This window comes from Pipistrellus kuhlii, unplaced genomic scaffold, assembly GCF_014108245.1.
Source record: "Pipistrellus kuhlii isolate mPipKuh1 unplaced genomic scaffold, mPipKuh1.p scaffold_m20_p_9, whole genome shotgun sequence".
NCBI lineage: Eukaryota > Metazoa > Chordata > Mammalia > Chiroptera > Vespertilionidae > Pipistrellus > Pipistrellus kuhlii.
In genome coordinates, this window is record NW_023425595.1 from 1 (window position 1) to 23,246 (window position 23,246).

At 56.7% G+C, this 23,246-nt stretch overlaps 2 protein-coding genes across 2 annotated transcripts; both read right to left on the reverse strand.

Annotated features, from left to right (window-relative positions):
- Positions 1–4,942: 4,942 nt before the first annotated feature.
- On the reverse strand, positions 4,943–11,940 carry LOC118713027 (pepsin F). The gene is made up of 7 exons (XM_045577838.1): positions 11,823–11,940; positions 11,621–11,739; positions 9,926–10,125; positions 7,713–7,829; positions 6,254–6,398; positions 6,067–6,165; positions 4,943–5,103 (listed from the first exon to the last, which is right to left on the reverse strand). The coding sequence occupies exons 1-7, from the start codon at positions 11,938–11,940 to the stop codon at positions 4,960–4,962; spliced, it is 942 nt and encodes a 313-aa protein (XP_045433794.1). The 3' UTR covers positions 4,943–4,959.
- A 223-nt stretch (positions 11,941–12,163) lies between these two features.
- On the reverse strand, positions 12,164–14,182 carry LOC123651915 (pepsin A-5-like). Its single transcript, XM_045577985.1, has 2 exons — positions 13,945–14,182; positions 12,164–12,858 (listed from the first exon to the last, which is right to left on the reverse strand). The coding sequence occupies exons 1-2, from the start codon at positions 13,995–13,997 to the stop codon at positions 12,429–12,431; spliced, it is 483 nt and encodes a 160-aa protein (XP_045433941.1). The 5' UTR covers positions 13,998–14,182; the 3' UTR covers positions 12,164–12,428.
- Positions 14,183–23,246: the final 9,064 nt, after the last annotated feature.

Genomic DNA, 23,246 nt, shown 5'->3' on the forward strand with positions numbered 1-23,246 from the left:
ATTTTTCATAAATATTTTTATTGATTTGAGACAGGAAGGGTGAGGGAAAGAGAGAGAGAGAGAAACATCAGTGATGAGAGAGAGTCATCAACTGGCTGCTTCTGCACGCCCCGGGCATGTGCCCTGACCAGGAATTGGACCGTGACCTCCAGGTCCGAAAGTTGATGCTCAACCACTGGCCACCATACCTGGGCAGCGCGGGTTTCTATTGAAGAGCCCCCTCCAGTTGGTAGCCCCTCCGTATGACGACCCTGTCCAGCACAAGGAATCACGTGGCAGCTGTCCACGGGGCAGGCCCTGGGCTCTCCTGCTCATGGTGGCAGGTACACGCCACCTGGTCTGCCACCCCATCCCGCTCCAGGGCGGAAGCACTAGGTGGTCAAGGCCCGGACACACGGGTGTCTGGACGTCACTGACACTCAGTGTGGAGCAAGTCCAGTCTCCTGACCTGGAGACAGGCTGAACACTGACCTATGAACCAGGAGGTCATGGGTTAATCACTGATCAGGGCACATGCAAGAGGCAGCCAATCAATGATTCTCTCTCATCATTGATGTTTCTGTCTCTTTCTCCTCTGAAATAAATGAATAAATACATACATACATAAATTATTTCAGAGAGAGAGAGAGAATGAGGGAGTGAGCGAGAGAGCAAGTGGGCCGGGACATATGGATATGGCTGGGCATCGCCTGGGTCCCCGCTAACAGCAGGTTGAGGTCCGACCTCAGGGTCAGGCGCTCCTGCTGATGCCCGTGCCACCCTTTAGGAAGGAAGAGAGGAACCAGGTTCTGTTCAGGAAGGGCCACTCCTGGGCCCAGGACCACCCGGGGAGAGGGCACAGCACCCTGGTCCTGTGGGTGCCGGGCTTTCGCCAGGAGCCAGAGCAGGAGGCCAGTCATTAGGGAGCTGTCCCCTGTGCTGCGGGCGCGGTGGGGCTGGGCCTCCGGCTTCTCCGCGCCCCGGGCCCAGGAGAACCTCCTGCTGTTGACAGCCCTGCTCTCCCTCAGGCTGCACACAGCACGGAGGCCGCTCTTCTGGGAGGGGTGACTCATTGCTGGTAACTCACTGGCCAATGTCTGATGAGGTCACCGTGAGGGTGCCTGTGTCCCGGATGCCCGGTGTGTCCAGCGTGAAGGACCACTGGACAAGTAGCAATTTACTGGGCTTGGTTACCGTGGGCCTTTGCAGTTGCTGTTCCCCGCCTGGAACGTTCTTCTCCCAGCGCTCTGCATGGCTGGCTCCTTCTTCATATCCAGCTGTCCTTCTGCACTGCCCCTCCTCGGTGAGGTGTGCCCTGGCCACGCTGGTCCCCGGGCACAGACCTTGACTCATTTGAGGAGCCCTAGGGACACCGAATGCATATTCCCAAGTGCTTTGCATGGGAGCCCTATGGGGTGAGAATGTCCCCAGTTTACAGATGAGCAAACCGAGGCTGGGGTAGTTAAACTGCCTTGAGGACATATGGCCTCTGAGTGCCTGGGAGGTGAACCCAGGTCTGCCCGACAGATTTCCTGCTCTGGACCACACTGCAGCTTGGGGCTGGAGGGCCAGTAGGTGGTGCCCAGGAGAGAGCAGGAGGAGGGATTGGAGATGCCACTGATAAGGGGGTCTTGTCCATGAAAACTGTCCATTCTCTTAGTGAACACTCTTTGTTGTTTTTAAATTGATTTCAGAGAGGAAGGGAGAGGGAGAGAGAGAGAGAAACATCAATGATGAGAGAGAATCACTGATCTGCTGCCTCCTGTGTGCACCCCACTGGTGCCAAGATCACAACCCAGGCATGTGCCCTGACGGGGAATCGAACCATGACCTCCTGGTTCCTAGGTCGATGCTCAACCCCTGAGCCACTCGGTCTGGGCAGACACCTCTGTCCTTTAGAGAATAATGCTTGGCATTTTCCTGCTCTTAAAAGCTGTCACTGAAAACATCCTAATGAGAGCATAAGATGAGAGGAGCAATCGCCCATGTGCTTCCTCCCGGATATGACTGTTGTCACATATACGTTGGTCTTTTTGTGCCTTACGTGTGGCATTAGCAGTAGTTCATGCTGCTGTGGGACAGACACTGCCCAAAGGTTTTCTGTAGGTTATCGCATGGAATCTTCACCACAGACCCAGAAGGTGGGACTGGTTTTTCCTGTCGTGCTTTGGGTGTAGTACTGGTACAGCCTGATTGACATTTGTTTCCCACCTCATAAAAGCCACCATTTCAGGCATGTAGTTTGGTATGATTTAGGGTATTCATGGAGCTGTACGGCCATCCCATGATTTAATTTTAGAACATGTTTGAGACCCCAAAAAGCAATGCTATGCACATTAATAACCAACCTTCATTTCCAACCCTGCCCTTGCCCCCAACCACAAGAGAAGATTCACATTTGATTAACCAGAGGCCCGCGGCATGAAGATTTGAGCAAGAATCGGTCTTCCTTCCCCTGGCTTCACTCCTGGCTGCCCGGGAGCCTGCACGTCCTCAATCCTGGCTAGAGAGCCGCTCCTGTATGTCCCCCTTTCCACTGCCCTTCCCTTCATAGCATTTGTCCTGCCCTGCCCACCGCTGCCCACTTACATATGCAAATTAACCCACCATATTTGTTGAGTGAATTTGCATACTCACTCAGGATAGGCTGTAGGTCATCATGGATGTACAGTCAATGTGCATATTTTTCTTTTATTAGTGTAGATGATTTTTTTATTGCAGTCAGAACATTTAACATGAGATCTACTCTCATTATAAGTTTTCTTATTCTCACTAGATAATATTTTTTTCCTTTTTAATTTATTTTTTTTTAGAAAGAGAGGAAGTTGGCGATGTAGAGTGGGAAAGTCAGAGAACCATTGTTGTGAGAGAACCATTGATTGGTTGCCTCTGGAACCTGTGGCCCATCAATGTGCAGGACGACACTAACCATTGAGCCATACTGGGCAGGACTCAACAAAATTTCAAGTGCACAATGGAGTATTGCTAACTATAGGCACATTGCTACATAACAGAGCCCTAGACATACTCACCCTGCATAACCTGCGTTACTGAAATATACCTGTTGAATAGCAACTCCCCACTGCCCCTTCCCCTCGCCCCTGACAACCAGCAGGCTTCTGTGAGCCTGAGGATGGAAGGTCCCTCAGATGTGTGGGCGCACACAGGACCCCTCCTTCTGGGACTGGCTTACCTCCCTCAGCATAAGCCCCAGGCCTCAGCCTGTGCAACTGGCAGGGTTTTCTTCTCGTTGTGACTGAGTAACATTCCATTGCACGGCCGTACCTCGGATTGCTGATCCCGGCACCGGGTGATGGGCGCTTGCCTGCTTCCACGTCTTGGCTGTTGTGAACAGCGCTGTAAGGGGTACGCGGTGCAGCTGGCTGTCTTCCACATCCTGATTTTAATTCTTTGGGAGAAAAATCCAGAAGTGGGGTTGCCTGCGGTCTTATAAAACTTGTATGTTTAATTTTCGGAGGCACCGCCATATCGTCTCCTACAGTGGCCGCACCACGTGACACAGGAACCATGCACGGGCTCACTGACCTATGCTGGCGTGTGTGTCTTGTCAGTGGCCACTCCCAGGTGTGGAGGGATATCTCATTGTCGTTTGCATTTGTGTTTTCCTGATGATTAATGAGGCAGGAGCTGTTCTTACCGTGGAATTACAGAATAGAAAACCGACGTCCAGAGTGAGCTGACCTAAGGTCACAGGACTGTACTTACTGGGCCCTCATATGCGCCTGGTACATACCCCTCAGAGCTGGGACTTGAACCCGGACCAGAGAGCCCTGGGCTGTGCTAGGATGCCCTGCGCAGCCCTGTATTCCAGGCCCTTCCGGAACCTGTATCCCTGCTGTTTCAGGTTCTGCCCTTTTCTCCTAATGTCCTAATAGAATGCTCTCATAGCTTTCATCCTGCTTTTAAAATACGGCTGTGAAGTGCGATGGCGTTGGAGGGCAGCCACAAATTCTTCTGTCACCCACAGCAGCCGTCACCAACGTCCTGTCCGGGGCCACTGGTGGTCCCTGAAGCCCAAAGACTGGCGACCCCTGAGTCCTACAGCATCTCTGCACTTCTGGAGACCACTCTGCCCAGCTCCAGCCAGTGGTTCTGGAGGAAACTGTCAATCACCATCCAGGGGACATGTGTGCAAGTGGAGCCAATCATAGTGCCCTATGCCCTTTCACATGATTGGTCCAGGGCTGGACACATGACCTTAGGCGGACCAATCGGACCCCTCCCTGGTGCTCTGCTCATTTCCAAGTCTTCAGGAGGTGAAAGGATGGGCTGGGAGTGTCAGAGCCCTTGGCCTGGAGCAGGCTGCCAGGGGAAGGCTGGCAGGAGAGGAATCAAAGGAGTTGGAAGGGCAGAGGCCAGAGGGAGGGGAGAGAGTGGGCCGGTGGGTTTTGATTTCTTGGTGCAGCCACCACGCTGTGCGGACCTGCTCTGGTTCTGCATTCGGGGAGCTGTGCTTCCCGATTCTGGTCCTTTCCAATTAAGCCGGTTGGAGTTGGGTCCCCTCCCTGTTGGTCCAGAGGAGATTCCAGAGCCCTGCCTGCCTGTGCCGCACTTCCCGGACCCAAGCGGAAGCACCATTGGTATGAGCGCCATTGGAAATGAGACCGTTTATTAGAAATCAATGTTATTCTAAACATCAGTGTGCTTATGATCTTTTAGAGTGAGAGAAAGGGAGATAAAGAAACATCGCTGAGAGAGAAACATCAATGGACTGCCTATTGCATGCCTCTTCCTGGGGTTCGAGCCCAGGGCATGCGCCCTTCCCAGGAATGGAGCCAGTGACCTGTGAGTGCTTGGGATGAGGCTCAATCACTGAGCCACACCGCTGGGCATAAACGCAGTTTTTCCTTTTCCACTGAGAAGAGGGCTTGGCAAAGCCCCAGACGCAGCTGTGTTGGGACACAGGGGGTGTGTGAACCCTTGGGGCGGGCCAGTAGCCTCCAGGATGGGCGCCCACATCTATGCCCTGGCAGGAGCCAAGCCGATCCTGTTGTTGGCCCGATCGAAGACGGTGAAATAGAGCCGCAGGAAGACGTCCCCCAGGACCCAAGAGCTGCTGAAGTCTGAGCCATACAAGTTCGTGAGGCAGCTGCCCGTCTCCTCCTGCAGGGGAGGAAGCACAGCCCTCAGCCATCCTGTCCCAACCCCCTCAGGCCTGGGCAGCAGCTTTATCCTCCTTCCCCTGGGCCCTCCGCTTGGCTGTTTGCTCTGAGAGATTCCCCGCCTGCCACCTTCACCCCAATCATCCTCCAAATCCAAACCTAGTGCCTGGGCAGCCTTCCCTTGCCCCTGCCCCCTCCTTGGCAGTGCCAGCTGGGTGGGGAGGCTTCCCCGGGGCTCCCTGTGTCTTCAGTCTCAGCACACGGGAATACAGGGGCCCCTGGCCTGGCTCCTGGGGTGCCTCCAGGCTTCGGGTTGAGACATTTTCAGTTGCTCCCTCTGTGGGCTGCCCTGACCTGCTGGGCACACTGTGGGGAACTGGCACTTCTTGAGCCTCAACTATATGCCAGGAAATGCCCGGTCTTTATCTGACCACACCCCAAAGGGGGCTTGGTCCCCATTACACAGACAGGGAATTGGGGCCTACAGGGGGCATTTGCACCCTAGGACTAGGGTGACCATATGATCTATCACCCAAGTCAGGACACTTGAAGATGGGAGGGAATACAGTTCCTGATTATGGGGGGACATGGGGAATGTCCCCAGCGTCCACCCCTGTCCCTTCTCTTTGCCTGTCTCTGGGTTGCTACCTACATTCGTTGTCCATGGCTCCGATGCCCGGGCTGAACTGACGCTCTGTGAGGGCCAGGCCATTAGCGCACCCTCTCCTGGAACCCAGCCCCGAGCCAGCACAGGATGCTGCTCAGAGTTCCCCCCTGGTGATTGGTGCCCTGACCCCCTTCTATTGTATCAAGAGGCTGTGCTGTGGGAGGTGCCCTCCCAGCCAGGGCTGCTGGGCAGCATCTGCAATGGCACAGCCCGGCCTCCAGGGGGCCTCTCTGAGCCATGGCCCCAAGGGTCCCTCCAGCCCCAGATCTGAGAGCAGCCCCAGGAGGGGCCCCTCACCCTCCTGATGTAGGCGCTGGCTGGCACTGGGTATGCAATGCCATTGATGGTGAAGACGATGTCAGGCAGGCTCGGGATGGCCGTACAATTGACGACGTACTGTCAGGGAGAGAGGGCGAGAGAGGTTGGCCCAGTGGGTCCTTCTGTGTGTGAAGAACTCGGTGTGACCCTGGGCGTGATTCCTCACCCAGCCGGATCTCATCTTCTGGATGCTGATGTCCCTCATAATGTTAATCATGGGGTCTGTTGGGCCAATCATCAGCGAGGTCCCGGTATCCATAATGGCCTGGCAGCTGTTCGCACAGGCCACGACCTTGCCGTCCATGGAGATGCTGAGGGACAGAGCAGGCGCCAGGGTCACTCATGGCCTCTCCCACCTCAACCCCTCCCTGCCGCCTGAGAACAGCCTGCAGCTCCCGCTGGCCTCTGTGTCCCTGTGTTCAGTCACACTGGCCTTCCTGGGCCTCCTCTCAGGTCTGGAAGGCATTGTGCTCTTTGTGCCCCAGGGCCTTTGCACGTGCTGTCACCCTTCCTCTACCCTCCCCTGCCCCTTTGTCTGGCTGATCTCTCCTGTCCTCCAGGGTGCAGATCAATCACCACTTTTTCAGGGAAGTGTCCCCCCAGATTAGATCAGGCCCCTCTCGTCCTCCAGAGGAGACAGGCAGAGCCTTCCTGGTTTCCAGAGTGCATCCTGGTGGAACCCTGTTTGCTCAAATGCTGTCGCTCTTGCGTGTCTGTCCTCCATTTGGGCTAAGCAAGCTGTGTCCTCTGCCCCTCCAGCGCCGGTGCCCAGCACACAGTGTATTGTTGAATAGTATTTACTGAGATATTTGAATGCATGAGTTCAACTGGAGACACCACCTGCTGTCCATCCAGTTATGAAGGCCACATGGTAAAGATGCAGGTTCCTGGAACGCAGGCGCTCAGAGAGGTGGGAGGGAGTGTTGTTCCCCCCTGCTTTGCCCCCTCTGCCCAGGCCCCTGGCCAGGCAACGCCTGAGCCAGCCCAGGTACAGGATGTGGGCCCGAGTCAAGTTTAAGCTTCTGATTCTTACATGCACCCCCTCAGTGATCGCCCCTGATGCTCAGCCACCCGAGTCCTTGCTTCCCAATGCTCTCGGTCACAACCCTGCCCCTTGGCACCCAGACGGGGGGCGTGGGGATCCCTCTATGTGATTTGCTTTCAGACCCCAGGACGGCTCCCTCGTGTCTCCAGCCCAGGGAGGTGGGTTGGAGGGGTTCTTGTAGGTGTGGCAGCCTCCCACTTTACTGGCTCCGCTGCCTATACGTGGCACCCGGTTTGCTGGGCACCCCTCAGGTCTGGCAGCCAGGGATGTCCTTGTTCGGATGATGGAATCCTCCTTGACCCCTTCTCACTGTGCTTGCCCCAGTCTGGGGGTTCAGCCCTCTCACGGTGCCCCAACTGCCGACCTGAGGCCTGGGCCCCATGCCTGTCCCTCCTCCTGGTGTTCCCTGACCTGCCCGATCCCATTTCTCTGGTCAGGACCCTGGTCAGTGCAGTTATGAACCCATGTTGGTGTGCTAGTGTAAGTGTCTTTGTGTTTGCCTGAGTCTGTGTGTCTGCATGTGCCTGTGCCGGTGTAGCAGTCCCTGGCATAGCTGTCAGCGGGGGGTGGGGAGGCTTACCTGTCCACAGTGACCTGCCAGTGGACCTGCTCGCTCACCGGCACCCACTGGAGCTCGCCCCGGTGGTAGGAGTGGTCCACGCCGCCGAACATCACCACGCTGTCATTCTTCTCATTGCTGGGGGGAGGGGCTCAGGTGAGGGGAGGACAGTGGGTGGCGTTTCTCCAGTTCAGTGACCCAGGGGTGCACTGACCAACAACCACCCATCCACACTGCAGGGCCCCGCAGAGCAGGCACTGCTGGGACCCCCACTGCTCCGATGGGAACTGGGCAGCAGGGCTGAGCACAGCCCAAGGTCAGTCCCGTGGCCTCTGAGGAGCAAAGCCAAGGTTTGAACTTGAGATTCTGGCTGGGCTTTGGCCATCCACCTCTCTGAAGCCGGTCAGTCCCCCTGCAGCCCCAGAGCTCGAGGCGCATGGGAGGCTGCTGTGCGGAGGGTCCCGGGTGGGCGCTCAGGCTCCCCCAGGCTGGCTCACGGGCCTGCAACACGCCACCAACGGCACGCATGCTCCCTGGGCCCCCATGGCCGCTGCCCCGTCCTGAAATCCCTCGTAGTTTTTCAACGAGGCCCCACATTTTCACTTGGCACCCCTTCCTGCAATGCAGTCACCGGTCCCGGGCTCAGGGGAGCCGTGGCTGAGGGGAAGGAAACACCCTGCCTGCCTCCCCCTCCGGCTGCGTCCAATCGATCAGCACATCCCGTGGCCTTTCCCTTCCCCCTGTGTCCTGACTCCTCAAGGGCTCCCCCTTTCCCTGCCTCCCTGGTTCCAGATCTTGCTCTCTCTCTCCAAAGAGGCTGAGCAGCCTCGTCCCTGGCCTCCCTGCCTCCTCTCTGGTCCTTCATTGTCCAGCCAGTGCCCGGGGGGAGCTTTCAGAGACATAGGTGGGACCATGTGTTCTATTTGCCTAGGCCCCTGCCAGAGGCCTCCTCTCCCACCTAAAACAAAGCCCTGGGCGGCCCTGCCCCTGCCTGCCCCTCAGACTCCACGCCCACCTCGGCCTGCCCCTCCCTCCCTCCCTGCCCGCCCCGCAGCCACACTGCCCTGCTGGTCCTCTGCTGGGCCTGGGCCTCCGCTCCCCCATGGCCTGGCCTCGTTCAGAGAGGTCCTCGCACTGCCCGTCTGAAACCACGCTCTCATCTCTGTGGTTTGTCACCACGTTTTACCGCTTTCCCAGAAGCAGCCACCACCTGGCATGTGTTACCTTTCCCTCTTATCTATTTACTTGCTTCTTGTCTGCCTTTTCTCGCTCTCATCTGTCTGTGTCATGTGCACATACCAGTACCTAGCACATAGTAGGTTCTCCATGGATATTTGTTAAACGGCTCACTTCCTGATTCGGTACCAACACCCCAGAGGCTCAGCACATGCTGCCGAGCCTGGACCTCAGGCCCCCAGGGAACCCACAGCTTCACCCACACTCTGCGTCACACACACAGTCTGCCTGCCGGGTCCCCTCTGGTCTGTGCTGCTCCCTCACCTGCTCCAGACCCTCAGCCCAATCGGGAGGGTTGTGCTTCCGGTGCCACCCCGTGACTGGAGACCTGCTGAGGGCTGGACCACCTGCCAGAGAGGTCAGCTCACAGCCGAGCTTGAGTCCTGCTCCTACCAGTGTGTGGCTGGGCAATTCTGGGCAAAGCTCCTCTTTGAACGTCAGTTCCTCAGTTTCCCTGTTCATCCAAGGAGGGACTAGAAGTACAGGGGTGGTCAAACTTTAAAAAATGCTCGATTATGCCCTAGCTGTTTTGGCTCAGTGAATAGAGCATCGGCCCGGGGACTGAAGGGTCCTATATTGGATCCACGGCCCTGGCCAGGCCGCATGTAAGATGCAACCAAACGATATCTCTCCCTTGCATCAATGTTTCTCTCTGCGTGTCTTTCCTCCTCCCTTCCCCTCTCTCCAAAAATCAGTGGGGGAAAATCCTTGGCTGAGACTTTTCAAAAAGTAAAATAAAGTAAAAGTGCTAGATTGCAAGTGCTGGATGCTGCCATTGTAGCGCAGAAGCAGCTGCAGCTAGGATGTGACTGAAGGAGCAGGGCTGTGTTCCAATAAAACTTTATTCATAAAATCAGGTGGCGGGCCACACGTGGTCAGGGGCCACTATTTGCTAATCTTTGGAGTAGACTGCCCTCAGGAGACACAGGGTCAAGTTGTCTACCATTTCAGAGGCACCTGAAGGCATCCGGAGGAGGGGCTTGGCCTGGCAGTCTTACCTGCTCAGGTAGAAGGCGAAGACATTCTCAGATATGAGCCCTTGGTTCCACATGTTGTCGAAGACCGGGGTGGTGTTTCTTAGTGCGAGGGAGGGGTAGGCCAGTCCCATTATGCCGTCAAAGTCCGATATTCTCATGGCCTTGCCGAAGTCAAACCAGGTTAGGCCAACTGCCTGGGATTTGCACACCAGGTCCCCGACCTGTGGGGGGGAGTGTGGTCTCATGTGAAGATTTGGGAAGCAGAGCTGGGGCAGGGCCCAGGGGGTGGGGGTGGCCAGGGAGGATGATGCCACCTGCACCCCAGGCATGAGCTGAGGTGCGGCTGCGCTGGAGGTGCCAGAGAAGCATCCACTGTGCATTGCCGAGGAGTCCGACCTTGGTCCTCCTTCCTGCTAGCAGCACCACAGGGAGTAAAACACCCCCATCTCCCTGCACAGTTGGGCCAGTGGGAAGCGTGCCAAGCACACCCCCCTACAGGCCCTAATGAGCAGAGAGGAGAGATCATCTTGTTTTTGGCGATCCTGGGATCTGGGGCCAGAAATGAAGGGAGTCCTTAGCGGTTTGCTCAGTGGATAGAGCATCAGCCTGCGGACTGAAGGTTCCCATGTTACAGGTTGCGGCTGGATCCCAGGAGGCAGCCAATCAATGATTCTCTGTCACCATGGATGTTTCTCCCTGTCCCTCTCCTCTCCCTTCCTCTTTGCAATCAATGAAAAAAAGGCTTCCTAGGAAACGTGTATGTGTGTGTGTCTCTGTGTGCATGTATGTGTATGTGCCTTATATGTGTTTGAGTATGTGCATGTGTGCATAGGTGTGTGTGTCAGGCACTTTGGGCAGGAAGCCCAGTTTTTTCAGACTCTCAAAGGCCCCCAAAGTAAGACCTTTTACTCAGGACCGTCCTGCACCCGTGGCCTTGCTTCCCCTGCCCTGGTGTCGGGAGCGCTCGGCACCCCCGGACTCCCAGATGCGTTCTGCCCTCTCCCGGAAAATCCCCCACATCTGCCGAGCCCTGACTGCCACCCCAGCTGTGCTGCTCCAGGTGTGGGCCTTGGGCAGTCCCGCCCCCTGTCCCTCGGGTCCCTCCTCTGTGTGCAGGGAGCAGGATCGCCTGCCCCGTGGGCTTGTTGTGGGATTAGAGTCATTATTACCAGGGGCGTGCCCAGCACAGCGCCTGGCACAAGCTGGGAATATAAACATGGGTTTTCCGCCCGGCTGGCGTGGCTCAGTGGCTGAGCGTCCACCTATGAACCAGGAGGTCATGGTTCCATTCCGGTCAAGGGCACATGCCAGGCTTGTGGGCTCCATCCCCAGAGAAGCTTGCAGCAGGCAGCCAGTCAGTAAATCTCTCACATCTTTGATGTTTCTATCTCTCCCTCTGCCTTCCTCTCTAAAATTCACAAAAATATATATTTAAAAAATAAGTAAAAACGGGTTTGCCCTCACCTCTCCCTGCTCCCAGCAAAACCAGCCTCGAGCTCACCACGGGCAAGAGCTGCAAATGCCCGCCTCCTGCCATGACCGCTCGCTGGTCGGGCCACTCCGTGGCTTGTCCGCAGAGCACTGTCTCCCCAAGGCAGATGGCCAGCCGCTGGGTGACTCTGGGGGAGACGGTGGTCCAGCTGACCCTGCACCTGGTGCCCTGAGCAGTGAGCAGAGGTCCAGGCCCCGCCCTGCCGCAGCCCCGCTCCCACTCACCCGCACGTCGTCGTAGCCCAGCACCCCGATCACTCTGCCGGACCCGTACAACAGGTCGAAGTACTGGGTCGTGCTCCGGAAGGTGGAGGACGCCCGAGGGTCAAAGATTTTGTGTTTCCCTGTGGATGGAGAGCCAGTGTCCTTCAGTGGTCAGAGCGAGGTCAGGACTGGGGTGGGAGCCATGAGGGGCGAAGGCATTTACCACACAGGCGATGGGAGCAGCCGATGGAGGGCACCCACAAGAGAGCTGAGCCCGTGTCAAAGACGACACTGAACTCCTGAGGGGGCGTTCCAATGCTGATGGTGCCAACGTAGTACATCTGCCGGGCAGGAGAGGGCGGTTAGAGCAGGCCAGGCTGCCCGGTCAGCCCTGATCCTCAAGACGCCAGCCTCAATTAGGCCGTCCCTGTCTCCTTGAAACACCTTCCCACCAGCCCACCGCACTGCCAAGGCTCAGGCGGTGCCTTCATTTGAAAGTTTCCCACGTTCCCCTGCAGCTCTGTAAATCCTCCCAGCCTTCAAGGCCCAGCTGGCCTGCTCCCTCCTCCGGGAAGCCCTCCCAGGTCACCCAGGCCTCTGTCTCCCAACTCAACGCCGGTGATGCCACTATCAGAGGCCGCCCTTTGGTTTGGCCTTTATGTTCTTGCAGACCAGGCCAGACCCTCTGTTCTCGGCAGCCATAGCACCCTGCTGGTGTGTCATAGCCTCCACACTGCAGGGGCTCAGGGACTCTGCTGGGGTGGTTCTCGGGGCGTCCTCTGCCTGGGTGTCAAACTGGAGTCCCCGTGGAGGCAGCGGTGGTGCCTGTTCAGAAGGACAGAATCTGCCCAACCAGCACCTGGTCCGCAGGGCCCAGTCGTGTGTCCTTGGCCCAAGATGGATGTGTGCCTGCCGCCTGACCATGGCTGGACTCCGTCACCACAGACCAAGAACCAAGGGGGAGTGCCTCATCCCCAGGGAGGGTCCCAGGCATCCTAGCTTTGCTGCCTGCAGGAGCCCCAACCCCTCTAGGCTTCCCTGCCCTGGGTGAACCCCAGCGCTGGGCCAGCACCAAGAGAAGGCTGTGGGCTGGGCCCCGCACACTCACGTCCTTGTAGTTCCTCAGGGGCTCCTTGCTGACAAACTTTTTGCTCAGGAACTGGTATGTGTGGCTGTGGGGGTGCTGCCTGAGGTAGTCTCTCAGCAGGTCCTTCTCCCGCAGGCTCTCCGGTGTGGACTTGATCTTCGTCAGAGGGATGCTTCCCCGGGAAAGACAACAGATAAGACAGCAGCTCCCCACCTCGCGGTTCAGTGTGGCCGCCATGCCTGGCGCTGGAGCCGCACCGCGTCTTCCCCAAGGATGTTCCCAGCCATCTTATGAGGGGCAGCCCCCACTAACGCAGGCAAAGGCTGGACAATGGCCCAGGCCTGAGCGCAGGGCCTGTTGCAGCCCCGGGGAAGCCCCAGGCCCGTGCCCAGCCTCCCTTTCACATCGTAAAGAAGTGGGGTGAGGACAGGTCTCCCGCCAGGTGTCTGGGTTTTTGAGAGGTCCCAAAAGACCTGACCCAGGACCTCGACCCTGAGCCAGTCTGTCTCCATTGTCATCTGACCTGCTCCCTCTCCATGAAGCCCTGGAGGGAGCGAGGTGGGGATCACCACGTTTACAGGAGGAACCTGAAAGGCAGGGCATTCGTGACCGCCTGTGGCCCCCTGCCCATTAAGGCAAAACTGGGTCCCGAGGACCCTCTGGGCCCTTCTGCAGGGTCAAGAAGAGGGGAGGCTGGAGTTGGGTGAGGAACCCGGAAATGGGGAAGAAAACATCGCCCAACTGGACCACCCACACAGCTGCTCAGGTGTTGCCATGAGGAATCCTGGGGGCCCCATCCACACAGGGGCAGCCTGGTGTTGTGCAGCCCCAGACCTGTCCCCGGACCCCTGTCCCCCAGTGCAGGTGGCTAACTACTCATCAATGCATGGAGATGTGGCACTGACCTGTGTTGCTCAGTGGATACACCTGTGGACTGAAAGGTCCCGGGTTTGAGTCTGCCCAAAAGGCACTTACCTCGGTTGCAGGCTCCTGCATGGTCAGTCTCAGGGCAGGGCTAGTGCAGGAGGCAACTGATTGATGTATTTGTCCCACATCAATGTTTCTTCTCTCCCCCCTTCCCTTCCACTCTCCCTAAAAATCAATGGGAAGACATCCTAGGGTGGGAATTAAAAATTAAAATTAAAAAATGCAGGGAGACGCAGACTTTAGGACAGGGACTGATGACTTTTCCTTGTCCACCCCTGGGCGGTGGAAGGAAGGATAAGGGGACAGTGAGAGAGAGGCCGGGGATACTCACGTGACCAGGCCCTCGGAGAGGGCCACCAGGCTGAGGAGCCCGATCCACCACATCGTGCGCTCTCCCCTGCGTGACGTCCTCCGGAAGGCTCGGGTTTGGAGTGTGAGCCAATGGGCCAGCGATGCCGATATATACGCTCTGACCTGCCCTTGTGATCCCCTGGGAGGGCTGCTGATGGCCCCGATAAAACACTATAAGCCTCCCGATAAGATCGATTTTCCCATCAGCACTGCAAGCCTCCTGATAAGATCTTTATTCCTATCAGCATTTTGGATCGGGTCGCGTGGCTCGTGGAAAACTTAGAAAAAGTTGGGAATACAGAGATCTCTATCGTAATCTCTTCTTGGGGCATGGCTCGGGGACAAACCCAAAGCACATGAGCTCCGCAGGTGTGGGGAGGCCCTGCTGGCTTGGAGATAAAGCCGCCAATCGTGTCATAAAAGCAAGTGCTGGGGGCCATGCCTGCCGTTCTCTGTCTCATGTTCTCCTCTACCCACCCCGTGAGCTGTCCTTTGCTGTCCGGTGGGGGAGGAGCAGGCGAGAGGAATGGGGGTCACCTGGCAGAGGGAAGACGGTGGGGAGTCCATGGATATAGGAGTGGATTTAAGTGATGGGACGGACGGTACAAATCTGGGTGCTTCCGGTCCAATCTACTCAGAGACCTGGGCTGGATCAGCGTGACCTCCATGTGACCTTCCTGCTGGTGGATGGCGGTGCCTGCGCGCAGAGGGTTCCCCCACCGCCCCGCAGTCCTGAGGCCCCGCACTGGGTGTGGGAACGTCAGAAGGCGCCGTGGTCCTAGCCTCCGGGGAGCTGGCAGGGCCCGTGAGCTCAAGGCCCAGAGCAAAGGGGAAGGAAGGCAGGGCTGGGCGGGCCACGTGGGCGCAGGGCTGGGCGGGCCACGTGGGCTCAGGGCAGCACAGGACCGTCCAAGGGCAGCCGGCTCAGCGCGGACAGCGAGGGCGTGGGACGGTCGGCCACGCTTTCTGGGGAGTCTGAAGTCTGGATGTTGAAGTGGACTCCCCTCTCCCCTGATTTTAAATGACAGCAACTAATTTAAACTAATTTAAAATTTTTTCCCAAACCCGCAGCTGTGGGCTGGAGCGGCTGGCCGGCGGCGCAGATGTGGGTGGAGGGGCGGGGCTGTTGCATTCATGGCCGAGTGGTGAAGAGTCGGAAGCCAGCCCGCCAAGTCAACCTTCCTTCTGCGAGTGAGAGAACAGCCCCAGCGTCAAACACAACCGGGTGGAATGCTGCCCCCATGAGTCCCTGAGTGGGCACCTGGCAGGGCCCGGGCCTTGGAGCCAGTCTGTCTGCCCAAGCAGATCAGGAAGGGCTCGCCCCTTTTAAAGGGTCTCAGCCATCCCAGCAGGCTCAGCCTGAGAACAGGCTGCCCAGCACCTGCCATGCTTCCGGCCGGGCAGGAGAGGGGAGCGTGTGGCTCCTCCCAGGCCTCCAGGCCTCGGGGCCCGCGGGACGGCGTCCAGGTCAGTCCCCAGCACGGAGGCTGGCCTAGCACCAGGCTGTGGCAGATGGGGTGGGGCCCTGTGCCCACCCCCTCCCCATGGCACATGAGAAGTCAGTCTGTGGATTTGGCCCCCATGGAGGGGATGCGACGACCCACCTGGGTGTAATGCAGATGGAAAGAGGAATGAATGGGCCGGATCTCGAGGGCTTATTGACTCATTTTTTAAAAGGGGACAGTCCTGGCCGACGTGCTCAGTGGTTAGAGTGTCAGCCTGAGCACCAAAGGGTCGTGGGTTTTATTCCCGGTCAAGGGCACGTACCTCAGTTGCAGGTTAGACCCCTGGTTCCAGTTAGGGTGCATGCAGGAGGCAAACAATAGCTGTGTCTCTCTCATGTTGATGTTTCCCTCTCCTCTTCTCTTTCTCCCCCCGCCCCCCTTTCTCTTCCACACCCCACTTCCACTCTGTAGAAAATCAATGGGAAAATATCCTCAGGTCAAGATTAACAAAAAAAGAAAAAGAGGCAGAACAGTGTTTGTGACACGCTGCTTTTACACACACCTAGATGTACACATGTACATGTATGTTTTCAATCAGAAACCATGGAGGAATAATCCAAAACACTAATAACAATTTCAGTTTCAGGCGAGGGCCAGGGTAGAATGGGGCTTTTCTGGTTTTATGTTCAACTTAGCAGCCGTGTAAATGTGCTAGGGAATCAAACAAACACGGGTTCCCCCCACCCTCCTACCCCCGCCCCCACCCTGAGGCCAGGAGGGCGGGTGGAGGAGAAAAGAGCCTCCGAGTCTCCGGGGCTTTGCCCCAACCTCAGCGCCTGGCCTGGCTGAGGGTCGGCGCCTTCACACAGGGGCGCCCCGCGGGCCCTGGGGGCGCCTTCTGCGGGTTTGCTGTGGCCTCAGAGGCAGGCGCAGGCTTCCCTTCCCCAGGAGAGGAAACTGCTCCCCGGAGAGATGTGAGAACAGGAAGGCCAGCGGTTCTCAGGGGGTGGGGGGTGGGGGTCTAAGGCATTCCTTTGGGATGATTTCCAGTGGCCTGTGTTCCTAACTGGGAGACCTAAGGCTTGCCGACGACCTCCATTCTTGCGCCAGGAAACGGGCTGTGTGAGTGACGACATCGCTCTCTGGATATATGAACAACTCAGAAATTAAAGCCCCACAGCCCCCCACGACCTCCTGGCACACAGCGCGCAGAGCAAAGAGCCCTTTGCGGCTTCCAGTCAGGTGTTTTCTAGGGACAAACACACACACAAACCAAAGAAAAACCGTGGGCGCTGCCCCGGTTACAGGCTGCTGCGGGCTCACGCAGGCCAGCCAGGACGCTCAGGGAAAGAGATGCAGGTGTCAAACCCAAGCAGGAAACCCCGCATCTTAGGCCTGAGTTGGACATGTCTGTGCTCACTTCTTTTGTTCTAAAAATATCTACTTCCCAGCCCGGGACTCACAGGGAGCCCCCGGAGGCTGGGCTCCAGCCTCCTCACTTTTCTGCCGGAGGGCACCGGGCTTTGGGAGACGGTGGGGGTCCGGGCCCCATCTCCAAGGCCAGAGGATCGGGGTTCTCAGAGCTGCGGATCAAACAGCTGGTGGAGGGGCGCATGGAAGAACACCCTCAGTTAAATGCAGAGGCGCGGCAGCCTGGGAAGACCCCGTTCTGCACCCCTAGGGAGGCTGGGGGCAGGGCCCAGACCATCAGCAGGTGCTAAGCCCAGGTTGGCAGCCAAAGGAGGTTCGCCGTGAATGGGTGAGCGGGCCTCACCGGGACCCGCAGCCCACGCCCAACACCTGTCAGGTGGCCGCCGGGGAGGCTGTGCCTCTGGAAGCCATGCCGTGGGAAACGTGTGGCTCCACCGAGAGGCAGTCCACAAACGGTCCCATCACGTCCTGGCCTCTCGGCCCGTTTTCAGGGACCCTCAGCTCAGCCGTGGTCAGCCCCTCTCTTCTCATGGCGCATACACTGATCCCCACACTCCGCGGCACACCGGGGGCACGTACGTGTGCTGATCTGACATAGAAAAGTAGGTGTGATTGTGACCCGTTCGCAGCGATGGCTATTGTGTTGGCTGTTGTTGTTTTGTAATCTGACCATCTTACAGTGTTTCCCAAACTTTTGACATATGTGTGCCCCTTCTATAATTTTCGTAACGCTGAGTGCCCCTCGTACTCATGAGAACGTAGAATTAGGCACAGCTAAGCACGGTGCAGTGCATATCCCCACCAAACTCCGGTGCAACGCGTACCCCCCCAAACTCTTCCCGTACCCCTGGGGGTACGCGTACCACACTTTGGGAAACACTGAAGGAAAAGGGGTCCATGCTCCTGAAATGATGGTTTTAGTCAGGTTCTGTGCTTTTTGGGGGGGCTGCACATTTTCACGTTCTTGTGGTGCCTGTTGAAAATCGCTGACAGATAAAGGCACCAGGAAGCAATCGTTTATAACTATTCCTTGAGACATTCTTCAGGTCAAACAACCCCACCCCCTCACCTGTCAAACAAGTAAGGCCATAAAAAGGTGTGTGGGCGGGAAGCTTACTTATTATAAATCTTAAGAAACAACAGGTGTCCATTTTTTAGATCCTGATTTGAATAAATAAGCTGTTTTAAGGCATTTTGTGAGCGAGTCAGGAAAATTTCAGCAGGGAGTAGATCTTAGGTGAGATGGGAGTTAATTTTGTTTGGGGTAACAGAGAATTGTGGGCCTGCACACAGTGCCCCCCAAAAATGTATGCACGCGTCACCAGCTGGTAGCTCCGTTGTGAAAATGAAATGCACTTTAATAACCACTGCGTGTATCATTATCCAAAGCCTGTGGTCCATGTTGGGGGCCACCTGTGTATTCTGTGAAGTGATACCTCTGCTTATACTATCACCGCACCCAGGAATGAAGGGGAAGGCCTGTCAGTGCGGGGCTGGAGGAAACGGGTTTGCATAGCTGCTGGCATTGGAACGGTGTCCCCCTCCGAGTCATAAGTTGGAGCCTCACTCCCCATAGGATGCGACATGGCGATGGGGCCCTGGGAGGTGACTCCATTGAGGTGAGGTCATGAAGGTGCCTGCCCTTTCCCCTGCCCCTGCCTCTGCCCCCCACAATGAGAGACACAGCTGATGCCCAGCTGGGCCCAGGCAGCAGGGCTCCCAGCCTCCAGCTCCCCAGCCTGGGTGGAGACACCAAGATTGTCCCTTTGATGCTAAATGATGAAACAAAGCCTCGTGATACTCTGTTTGGAAAGCTGCTGTGTTTGAAGGGACAAGAGGCCTAAACACTGTCATTTGGAGCTTCTGTCTGTATCGATGCCCTGAGGGGCCCAAGGGTACTGGAAGAGGCGGCCTCCAGGGCCAGTCCTCCAGCCTCACCTGCCCGTTTCCTGCTCCTCCGGAACCGGACCCGCCACCCCCAGGGCTGCGCTGTGGTCCAGCTGGAGAAGTGGGAGCCACCTCAGGGCCTGGAGGTGGAGGAATGAGGAAACGCTGAGGGAAATCACTGCCTCGCCTTTGCCGCGGGGGAAGGCACAGGCCTGGTAGCAGCCTCGGGGTCTTGCAAAGGAAGGGGAGGTGCAGAGCTGAGTAAGAGAGAAGGCCGCCAGCCGGGGCCTGGGCCTGGTTGGGAATGAGGCCTGGGCAGGATGGGCTCACTTCCCAGTGCCACTGCACCTCTGGCCCCCTGTGCTGGGGCCCCTGTGCTGGGGCCCCTGTGCTGGGGTCCCTGTGCTGGGGCCCCCTGTGCTGGGCCCCCTGTGCTGGGGCCCATGTGCTGGACATGGAGGGGTCGGCAGGTCAGTGAGCATGTAAAACCGTGCCTCCTCGCTCCCGCCTTCCTGCAGGCTGGGACCGGAGCCCTGCTGTTGGCATCCACCCCGTTAGCAGAGGCGATCCCTCAGCCCAGCTTGGGTTTCATGGTTTGGTTTCATTTTTCATAAATATTTTTGTTGATTTGAGAGAGGATGGGAGAGAGAGAGAGAAACATCAGCGATGAGAGAGAGACATCAACTGGCTATTTCCTGCACACCCAGGCATGTGCCCTGACCAGGAATTGGACCGTGACCTCCTAGTCCGAAGGTCAATGCTCAACCACTAGCCACCATGATGGAACCAAGCAGGTTTCTATTGAAGAGCCCCCTCCAGTTGGTAGCCCCTCCGTATGGCAACCCTGTCCAGGCCAACGAATCACCTGGCAGCTGTCCACGGGACAGGCCCAGGGCTCTCCCTCTCACGGTGGCAGGTACACACCACCTGCCTGCCACCCCATCCCGCTCCAGGGCGGCAGCACCAGGCCCTCAGTGACACTCAGTGTGGAGCAAGTCCAGACTCCTGACCTGGAGACGGGCTGGAGACCTACGAACCAGGAGGTCAAGGGTCAGTCCCCAAACAGGGCACTGCAGGAGGCGGCCAATCAATGATTCTCTCTCATCATTGATGTTTCTGCCAGGGAGGGGAAGGTGCCTGAGTCTTGTCAGTGCCCATTGCTGAGCTGTGCCCTTAGCCTGCAGCCCCTGGAGGGTTAGTTTTTCTGCCGAAAGGGGCAGAACTTCCGACTGTAGGTGAGTGGGTGCCATGACCTGACTAGTGAGCTCGTTCCTGTGAGAAGTGGGGGTGGGACCCCCTAGGACTGGCCCTGGCTCTGGCCTCGCCTTGGGAGGGGCACGTTTGCCACCTGCGGGGCACAGAGGGCATGGCATGTCCCCTGTGGCCAGGGGGCTGTGGCTCTGAAGGTGAGCACCATGGTTTCTGGAGCCCAGGCCCCCCTTTCTCTTGTCTGGAGCTAAATAGCCCGAAGTCTCTGGCTGGGATGCACGCACTCTCTGGCCTACAGGAGGAGGCTCCATGGAGTCTGGGCACAAGTTAAGGAAATACAGGGCCGTGACCTTGAGGGGGCACAGCACAGCACTTAGGAACCCAGAGCTGGGCTCAGATCCTAGCCTGGCCACTTACTACCGTGTTTCCCTGAAAATAAGACCTCCTCCGAAAATAAGACCTACTTACAGGTTTCCTTCTGAGTGAAATATAAGGCATCCCCCCGAAAATAAGGCCCCCCCTAGGCTAAACATGAGAGATTTGGTCCACTGGTTCTGAAAGAAATGGAGTCGCAAGAAATTCACCAGGAAATTCAGGAACTGGATTGTTATGAGGATGTTCCAGAAGATGATGACATGATTGTCATTGAATAAATGAGTAAATTCTTGATACTGTAGGATTCGCAGTTTGTTTGGTTTGTGTTGACAAATACCGTACTACCGTACCGTATACAGGTAATAAATTTCCTTTATTTTCATTTAACAATAAATGTGTACCGTATTCTTCTTCATGGAAAAATAAGACATCCCCTGAAAATAAGACCTAGCGTATCTTTGGGAGCAAAAATTAATATAAAACAGTCTTATTTTCGGGGAAACAGGATAGCTGTGTGACCCTGGGCAGTGGCTTTCTCTCTGTGTGCCCCAGGCCCCATCGTCAGATGGAGAGTGACAGGACCTGATGCATTAGTGTGTGGAGGGTGCTTAGACGTGTGGGAAGTGCTGTGTGTGTCTTGCATAAAATCAGCCATGGCCCGGCTGGTGTGGCTCAGTGGTTAACTGTTGACCTGTGAACCAGGAGGTCACAGTTTGATTCTTGATCAGGACACATGCCCAGGTTGTGGGCTCCATTCCCAGTGTGGGGCGTGCAGGAGGCAGCTACCAATGATTCTCCCTCATCATTAATGTTTCCGTCTCCCTCTCCTTCTCCATTGCTCTCTGAAATCAATAAAGATATTTTAAAAATCAATCATGTATTTGGATTGGTTTTATACCTGTTATACCTGGGGAGCCTGTCTGGGATGTGGACATTGCAAGAGAGCTGCCTCTTAAAGTAATGACATATTTCGAGGGACCATCTGCTTGAGTCTCTGGCCTTGCAGATGGAAAGAGACCCAGAGAGAAGGGGCTTGGGGAAGGTCGCCCTAGACTACAAGGTCATTTAGAGACAGAGCCAGACCTGGGCTCAGGGAGCTGTGTGAGCTTTGCCTCGCAGCTGTCTGGCTGTGGGGAGAGCAGGCTGCTGGGGGCTCCAGGCCTGAGCAGGAGAAGCAGTGGCTGCCTTCCCGCTGGCCGGAGCCACCTGGTGGGGAGGGGGAGGAGGGCGCTGTCCTCTCCTCCTGGAGATGGTGTGACTTCCTGGGACCCTATGGTCATTGGGGCTGGGAGCGTGGGGAAGGCTCCTGGGGGCTGTCCTGGCTGAGCACCCCATCAGCAGTCACAGCGCTCCTCGCATCTTGCTCTTAAAACACTTGCCTGCGTCTGTGTGGGGAGGGGACTGAGGGGAGGCAGGGGGAGATTTGGGTGCTGTGGGCGCAGCTGGGGCAGAATGCACTCCTGCTTCCCCTACATTTAGGGCTCCTGGGCCTCTCAGGCTCGAAGCAGCTTTCCCCGAAGCCTTTTTTTTGGGGGGGGGGGGGGGTGGGGGGGTCCTGACAGATGCCGGAGACAGCAGAGGGGTGCAGAGCACTGTGTGTTCTGCGGCTGCCTTCCCCTCCCCTTCCGTGGGCTCTCGCTTCTCTTGGTACCTGGTGGACGTCTGCAATCGCACAGGGGACCCCAACCAATGGTGGGGAGCGTGAGAGCCCAGCGCCCTGGTCTGGGGTTCGGCACTTCTGAGGTTCCATTTCTAGCGCCCCAAAGTCCTTTGTGAATGAAACCACACCCCCCTGGCCTCCTCCCTCCTCCCTCCTGCTGCCTCTGCTCCCTCGCTTACGTTTCTGGGAGCCACTCTGAAATAAGTCACTGGCAAGTGAGAACGCAGCTCTGGGGCGACTTCAGGGAAGCCTGGCCTAAGACGGCCCCTGCTTCAGGCACCCGACCAGGTCAGCTTCCCTCCCGGGGGCTCCAGCAGTGTCCCTGCCACGCGCTTTGTCCTGGCCTCATTTCCCAAAGCCCCCTGGACACAGGCCCCGGAGGCGAGACCTCACCGACCCTAAGCCCGTGGAAGCAGAGCTCTTTACCCGCCAGTTAAGACGGGGGAAGCACAGGTTAGGCATTGGGGGCAGGCTCAGCGGCTAGAGCCAAAGCCTGAATAACGGAGGTTGAAATAAAACACAATTGCATTTCCCTCTCATTCAAGCTCTGATGGCCTACCTCCACATTTGTTTTACGTGAGAGAAAAAAGTCACGTTTTTTCTTAAGTTCTGATTCTTTAGGCTTCTTGTAACTTGCACCCAAACTTAAACCTCATATACCATGCACTTAATATGGTACAGCTTTATGTTATTATTTTGTTGGGTTTTGAACACACATTTACATCTTATGAATTTCTTTCCTTTATCATTTAATTAAATGTATGCATAATCCACACATGCATGCACTCTTGTATAAATACAAAATTGTGATTATAAACATGCTTTCTTAATGTCTTCCTTCCAACTGCCCGGCCCGGTGGCTCAGTTGGTTGAGCGTCACCCTGTACACCAAAAGGTTGCGGTTCAATCCCGTCAGGGCACATACCTAGGTTTCAGGTTCAGTAGGGGTGCGCACGTGGGGCAACTTTGGATGCTTTTCTCTCACATCGATGTTTCTCTCCTCCCGCCCCCCATCCCTCCCTTCCACTCTCCCTAAAAATATCAAGGGGGAAAAATCCTTGGGTGAAGATTTAAAAAAAAACCAAAAAAAAACAAAAAACCACACATCCCTCTGCTACAGGCCATGTGCCAAAGCATCTCTACAGTCTTGGCAAACCTGGTGGGGGAGTGGGTGTGGGAGGGGACGTGCCGACAATGCCACCATTTATTCTCATGCCTGAGATTTATTCTGCCTTGGTCCTCCCCACCCTGCCTGGCGGCCTTTCTTGACCCCTA

Bases quoted from the DNA above. Each gene is read 5' to 3' on its own strand.
- LOC118713027 (XM_045577838.1), bottom strand. From the start codon at position 11,940: ATGTACTACGTTGGCACCATCAGCATTGGAACGCCCCCTCAGGAGTTC. The intron at 11,740-11,822 runs GTAAATGCCTTC...CTCCATCCACAG, and splicing joins CTGCTCCCATCGCCTGTGTG to GGAAACACAAAATCTTTGAC. The intron at 6,166-6,253 runs GTGAGGAATCAC...TCTCCCTGACAG, and splicing joins AGAAGATGAGATCCGGCTGG to TACGTCGTCAATTGTACGGC.
- LOC123651915 (XM_045577985.1), bottom strand. From the start codon at position 13,997: ATGTGGTGGATCGGGCTCCTCAGCCTGGTGGCCCTCTCCGAGGGCCTG. The intron at 12,859-13,944 runs GTGAGTATCCCC...TTCCCGGGGAAG, and splicing joins CTCTCCGAGGGCCTGGTCAC to CATCCCTCTGACGAAGATCA.